Source organism: Balaenoptera ricei, chromosome 11, assembly GCF_028023285.1.
Source record: "Balaenoptera ricei isolate mBalRic1 chromosome 11, mBalRic1.hap2, whole genome shotgun sequence".
Taxonomy (NCBI): Eukaryota; Metazoa; Chordata; class Mammalia; order Artiodactyla; family Balaenopteridae; genus Balaenoptera; species Balaenoptera ricei.
In genome coordinates this window covers 69,933,791-69,941,018 of record NC_082649.1, presented here as the reverse complement: position 1 = coordinate 69,941,018, position 7,228 = coordinate 69,933,791, and the positions used below count along the sequence as shown (strand labels likewise).

The 7,228-nt window shown below is 42.1% G+C and overlaps 1 protein-coding gene across 3 annotated transcripts; it reads left to right on the top strand.

The window, feature by feature from the left end:
- Positions 1–6,427: 6,427 nt before the first annotated feature.
- IQCF6 (IQ motif containing F6) lies at positions 6,428–7,022 on the top strand. 3 transcript variants are annotated; one of them, XM_059937659.1, is made up of 2 exons: positions 6,428–6,442; positions 6,654–7,022. In XM_059937659.1, the coding sequence occupies exons 1-2, from the start codon at positions 6,428–6,430 to the stop codon at positions 7,020–7,022; spliced, it is 384 nt and encodes a 127-aa protein (XP_059793642.1). The 3 variants fall into 3 exon arrangements, with proteins under 3 accessions (XP_059793642.1, XP_059793640.1, XP_059793641.1); XM_059937657.1 differs by having other exon boundaries at positions 6,428–6,499; XM_059937658.1 differs by lacking the exon at positions 6,428–6,442 and adding an exon at positions 6,527–6,545 and having other exon boundaries at positions 6,649–7,022.
- Positions 7,023–7,228: the final 206 nt, after the last annotated feature.

Here is a 7,228-nt window from a genome sequence, read left to right as displayed (position 1 = left end):
GGAGCCTGTGCTCCGCAGCAAGAGAGGCCGCGATGGTGAGGGGCCCGCACACCGCGATGAAGAGTGGCCCCCGCTTGCCACAACTAGAGAGGGCCCTCGCACAGAAACGAAGACCCAACACAGCCATAAATAAATAAATAAACAAATACTTAAAAAAAAAAAAATCAGATTAGGTCAGCACAGGATGAGAAAACTATAGGCCAATCTGACTGGTGAACCCACATGGCAAATATTAAAAAACTGAATCCAGTGATGATTTCAAATAATACTTAAATGAGTAGAATTTATCTCATGAATGCAAGTGTATTGATCATTGTTCTTTTTTTTAAAATTTATTTATTTTACTTATTTATTTTTGGCTGCATTGGGTCTTTGCTGCTGCACGCGAGCCCTCTCTAGTTGCCACCAGCAGGGGCCACTCTTTGCCACAGTGCGTGGGCTTCTCATTGCGGTGGCTTCTCTTGTTGCGGAGCACAGCCTCTAGGCACGAGGGCTTCAGTAGTTATGGTTTGTGGGCTCCAGAGGGCAGGCTCAGCAGTTGTGGCACACGGGCTTAGTTGCTCTGCGGAATGTGGGATCCTCCCAGACCAGGGCTCGAATACGTGTCCCCCCTGCATTGGCAGGTGGACTCTTAGCCACTGCACCACCAAGGCAGCCCGATCACTGTCCTTAACTACAAACAACACAAGCTGATTCATATTCATTTAAGCAGAAAATAAAGGTACTGAAACAATACTTATTAGCTCACCAGATTTTCAGGAAGCCTGAACAGTAGGCTCAGAAACAGACAGAGCAAAGAAAAGCTACATATCCAGAACCACAGAAAACGCCTCACCCTAGAACCAGCCTGATGAAGATTCCACCATGGGCACAAAAGATGCTCTCTTGGTTTTCTGGATCCCAAGCCACAAGTTGAAAATCCCTAGTGGGTACATTTGACTGGCCAAACCTGTCACTTGTCTGCCCAGCAGCCAGGGAAGCTGGGAAAGCAAGAAATTGGCATTTACAGCTCTATAATTAGAAGCAAGCTGTTTCCCACCAAGAGAGATAAGAAGGGTAGTCCCCAAACACAGGGAAGGGGCTCAGGTGCCAGGTAGTCTTAAATATGGCCAAGGCCCACCACTGTGAGGAAATTTCCACAGTAAAAAAAAAAATCTATTGATGTAATTTACAATATTAACAGATATAAGAGGAAAACCATGTAATCCTCTCTACAGTTGCAAAAAGAAAAACATTTAATAAAATTCTTCATTAAAAAAAAAATTAGGCACTTCCCTGGTGGTCCAGTGGCTAAGACTCCACGCTCCCAATGCATGTGGCCCAGGTTCAATCCCTGGTCGGGGAACTAGATCCCGCATGCATGCCGCAACTAAGAAGTCTGCGTGCTGCAACTAAAAGATCCCATGTGGCACAACAAAGATCTCGCATGCCGCAACTAAGACCCAGTGCAGCCAAAATAAATAAATAAATAATTTTAAAAAATCATTTGTAATTCTATACAATAGCAATGGAGATTTTAAAAATGAAATTAAGAAAACAATTCTATAACAGCATCAAAAAGAATTACTTAGGGAAAAAATTAACCAAGCAGGTACAAGACTTGGACACTTAAAACTATAAAACACTGTTGAAATAAATTAAAGGAGACCTAAATATATGGAAAGATATTTTATGTTCCTGTGTCAGAAGACTTAATACTCCCCCAGTTGACCTACAGATTCAATGCAACCCTATTAAAATTCCCACTGCCTCCCCTATTTTTTTCAGAAATGGACAAGCTAATCTTGACGTTCATATGGAATTGCAAGGGTCCCAGAATAAAACAGTCTTGAAAAAGATAAAGTTGGAGGATAGATATATAAATCAATGGATTAGAATTGAGAGACCAGAAGTAAACCTACAGATCTATGTTCAATTGATTTCAACAAGGGTACCAAGACAAGGGAAAGAATAATCTCTTCAACAAATGGTGCTGGGACAACTGGAAAAGCCCATGCAAAAGAATGAAGGTGAACTCTTACCTCACAACATTTACAAATATTAATGCATAATCGACTGAAGTCCTAAGTGTAAGAGATAAAACTAAAAAACTCTTAGAATAAAAAACACAGGGGTAAATCTTTATAACCTTGGATTTGGCAATGGATTCTTAGCTATGACACCAAAGCACAAGCAACAAAAGAAAAATAGATAAATTGGACTTCATCAAAATTTAAAACTTTTGTGCATCAAAGAACATTACAAAGAAAGTGAAAAGACAACCAGAAGGATGGGAGAAAATATTTTCAAATCATATATCTGGTAAGGATATAGTGTCCAGAATATATAAAAGACTCACAATTCAACAACAAAAAAGACAAGTAAGCCAATTAAAAATAAGCCAATTAAAAAGTGGAAAATGGTTTGAATAGATTTTTCTCCAAAGAAACATATATAAATACCCAAGAAGCACATGAAAAGATGCTCAACATCATTAGTCTTAGAGAAATGCAAATCAGAACCACAATGAAACACCACTTCACACTAGCATGGCTATAATAAAAAATAAATGGAAAACAACAAGTGGAGATGTAGAGATTGGTAGGAATGTAAAATGGTATAGCTGCTGTGGAAAACAGTTTGGTGGTTCCTCAAAAGTTAAACAGAGAATTACCAGGTGACCCAGCAATTCCACTCCTAGGTATATACCTAAAAGAATTGAAAACAGGTGTTCAAACAAATACCTGTACACAAATGCTCACAACAGTACGATTCACAATCACCAAAGAGTGAAAACAATTCAAATATCTGTCAATTTACGAATATATAAACAAAATGTATCTATACAATGGAATATTATTTAGCCATAAAAAAGAATGAAGTTACTGATACATTCTACAACATGGATGAACCTTGAAAACATGCTAAGTGAAAGAAGCCAGACACAAAAGGCCATATAATATATGATTCTATTTATACGAAATGTCCAGGATAGGCAAATCCATAGAGACTAAAAGCAGGCTAGTGGCTGCAAGGGTGTGGGGCAAGGGAAAGAAAATGGCAAGTGACTACTTAATGGGTACAGGGTTTCTTTTGGGGATGATGAAATTAGAATTAAAATTAGATGAAATTAGAAACTGGACTTAGATAGTAGTGATGGTAGTACAACATTGTGAATGCACTAAAAGCAACCGAATTGTACACTTTAAAATAGTTAAAATGGTTAATTTTACATTATATGATTTTTACCTCAATTAATTTAAAAAGATACACAGGGGCTTCCCTGGTGGCGCAGCGGTTGAGAGTCTGCCTGCCAATGCAGGGGACACGGGTTCGAGCCCTGGTCTGGGAAGATCCCACATGCCGCGGAGCAACTAGGCCCGTGAGCCGCAACTACTGAGCCTGCGCGTCTGGAGCTTGTGCTCCGCAACAGGACAGGCCGCGACAGTGAGAGGCCCACGCACCGTGATGAAGAGTGGCCCCCGCTTGCCGCAACTAGAGAAAGCCCTCGCACAGAAACGAACACCCAACACAGCCAAAAATAAATATAAATAAATAAAGAAATTGACAATTTACTTTTAAAAAAAAAATTTAAAAAATTAAAAAATTAAAAAATAAAAAGACATACAGAAATATACACAGTTTTCTATTTCTTTAGGTACATAGATGTTCTGTGTCCATAAACGCACAGCTAATTGTCCAGGATACCCTCCAAGCTGGGAGTGGTAATAATGTAAGGCAGAAAACACTGATTGCCAAGCAAAATTTATTTTGAAATGTATGAATTAAAAATAAATTATATAAACTATAATGGAAAAGAATCTAGAAAGAATATATATATGGATAAAACTGAATCGATTTGCTACACACCAAAAACTAACACAACATTGTAAATCAACTATACTTCAATAAAAAAATAAATAATTTTTAATAAAAAATTTAAGTCTGTGCATGGCATAAGGTCTGAAAGAATAGCTCTGGGGGTAAATTTCAAGGGAAATTCCCTTTCCACCTTATATGTCTCTGCATTTTTTGAAATTTTAGAAACAGACATACTATATTTATAATTAGGGGAAAAAATTAAGCAAGAAAAAGAGAAGCAGAAGCTGGAGAGGGGAGCAGTGAGGAAATAGAGACCAAGGAGTGTCGTCTGTGAATGCTTAGTAGGATTCAGGGAATGCATCTTCCCCTTTGGCCCCATATGCTGCCACTTTGTGAATAACTACAGAAGCGTGAACATAAAAGGGGCTGGCAGGTTTTTTCAGGGACTTTTAAGAAGGAGACAAAGCCAGGATATTCTGGCAACAAACAGCCAGGCCAGAGTGGGGCAGGGGAGAGATCCACAAGGAACAGTGGGATCTAGTGTTCTGACCATGGCAACCCAGCCTGGATGGACTGAGCCTCATTGTGCTGGCCACAACCACAGCCCCCTTCTAAGTGATCCCTTCTTCGGAATCCAGCAGATTGGGCTGGAAGTAGACATCTGACACCAGGACCAAAGGTTCAATGCAGTGATAGAGGCCTTTGAGATGGCTGATACCAGCACTCCGCTCATCCAGATTGCAGACGTTAAAGGAAGCAACAGGGTCCACTCTTGAGGACTTTTAATGTGATGCAAAGAGGTTGCTTGCTTGACAATAGGGCCAGAACCTGTAAGACATGCCAATGGACAGTGCCATGGCAACTAGTATGAGTCATGGTAAGAGGGCTCGAATACACATGAACAGGAGCCACAGCGCGTGGCCCCACGAGCAGTGGGCACCCAGCAAATCCTCATGCAGAAAAATGAGCAATACCATACATGCTAAAGGCAGAGCCAGAATGGCCTCCCAAATTCCAAAGGACTCACAGCATCTCTGCATCACCTGCGTCTGCAGTTCCAGTCCTAACTCTGAATCCTAGAAACACAGCTCTCTGTGAGCTCCCATGGGCCCTTGCCACACAGTTGCATTCTTACAGCACAGCAGGGCAGACCCAGGTTTTGTGGGAACTGAAGCTTATATAATTTGGAAGGCCTACTTTAAGAAAAAGAATACAAAATTACAGACTTAAAATTAGGCAAGTGAATATTTAGGACAAGTAAAGAAATCACATCAAATTACACATTTTAAAAAGTTGGCAAATATCACAAACGTAACAATGTATATATTACTTAAGTGTCCTACCTCTATAATATTTTTCCTACATTTTTTGCTGCATAACCTTTGATTACTTCTTCGTATGATGATTTTACAATATGATTTTCTATAGAAACTTGCTTATTATTGACATTCGAGATATATAAAATGTGATTTCTTGTGCCAACATATGCACCATTCACAGCGGTTCTGGTTGGTTCCCTATAATCGCTGGAATTCTGATAAATTCTACTTCAGAAAATGTATACCAAAAAAAGAAAAAAAAGCTTAGAATGTTTATAACTGTGCCACTGCATTATCAAATATATTCCTGACAAGACAAAACTTCAATTTTAATCAGGCATCAATGAGAACAGAATCTACCTCTTACGGTTTAACGTGCCTGATAAAAGGAAGAATTTTCTACAGACTGGTTTTTGTCTCCATACTTTTCAAATCTTGCTTGTCCTCCCCTGTACGTATACTTCTGCTGCCGGGCAGAGCAGGGAGTCTCCATATCACCATAGCAGCACTTCTGTCCCAGTATCCTCATACCAACAGGTGAATGGATGACGTAACTGGAGGGAGAACTCCTGGAAGCCATTGCTAGCAGAATCGCTAGCAAGAATTTACCTATTCCCAGGGGTGACTGTGAACCACATAAATCTATCACATTAACCCAAACTAAGTACATTCCAACTCAGCTTCCCCTTAGTCACATTCCAAAAGAAACTGCAGCCATTCCATGGCACCCAACAAGAAAAGGGTGACAGAGGGGGTCAGAGAGGTGAAGACAGAGGCCCCCTCCAATTGCAGCTAAAATATCTTGCTTTCACAAATTTAACAAAAAATATACTAGCCCATGAACACACTGCTTGGATCCCTCCCAAAGGCTCTGACACTTAAGTTTCCATAAATCCACACTGGTGATGAGTAGTCCTAAGTAAAATCCCTTACTTGAAGGCAAGCCGCATGAATCTCTCTCTTCACTGCCACCAGCAGGAACAGACATAAGTGACTGGAAGGTGTAGAAGGAGCAAGACTTAAGACACCAGTTAAGTCTGAGAAATAAACTGAAAGCAAGAGATAACAGCAGGCCCCCCAAAATGATGGGAATCAATAAATAAGGTGACTGGTCAATCCCTAAGGAGATACAAACAGAAGAAGAGGAGAAAGAGATGTGGGCAAAATGTGGATGGACAGGACCCGATGAGGGGAGCCTTGTGTGCAGGTGGGCGGAGTCTAGTGATGGGGGTGCCTAACAGTTGAGGGCGGGGCTAAACACTAGGGTGGCCTAACTGATAGATGAGTGGACCCTAAAGACCAGGGCCATGGACACACAAAATGTGAGTGAGGCCCACATAGAAGGGATCTGCCCAGCGGATAATGAGCAGTGTCTAAAGGTGAGTAGGGGTTTGGAAATAAAATGGATGGGGCCCAGAAATGAGAGGCCAGGGCTACCTGGGCCAGGCCCCCTTTCCTCCAGCACCAGAGGTGGGTCTAGGAGTGGGAGGGTACCCCACTGAGCATCTCCATGTTCTTCCTTCCCCCGATCAGTTAGAGAAGGCAGCCATAAAGATTCAGTCATGGTGGCGTGGCAACGTGGTACGCTGGACGTTACTGCATGCAGCACTCAGGGCCTGGGTCATCCAGTGCTGGTGGAGGTCGATGCAGGCTAAGATGCTGGAGCAAAGACGGCGCCTGGCACTAAGACTCTACACCTGCCAGGAGTGGGCAGTGGTGAAGGTGCAGGCACAGGTTCGAATGTGGCAAGCCCGCAGACGGTTTCTCCAGGCACACCAAGCGGCCTGCATCATCCAGTCTCACTGGCGCTGGCATGCCAGCCAAACCCGAGGCCTGATCCAGGGCCGCTATGAGGTCAGAGCCAGCCGGCTGGAGCTCGACATTGAAATCCTCATGACCTAGGGTGCTGGCAGAGCCAAGGAGACTGGATCTCTCTTCCAATAAAGATATTTACTGACCATGGTCTTGCCCTTTGGAAATCAGACCCATAGATGAGGGATCAGCCCCTTATCTTCCTGCCTTTCACCCAAAAAAAAAGATTTCTTGGCATCGTCTTAAAGCCCATGCCAGAGCAACTCACACTAGGCCCTTGTTCCTAATGCAAACCT

Coding starts and splice junctions, on each gene's coding strand:
- IQCF6 (XM_059937657.1), top strand. CDS start 6,428: ATGGACACACAAAATGTGAGTGAGGCCCACATAGAAGGGATCTGCCCA. Junction 6,500..6,653: donor ATAATGAGCAGTGTCTAAAG/GTGAGTAGGGGT, acceptor TCCCCCGATCAG/TTAGAGAAGGCAGCCATAAA.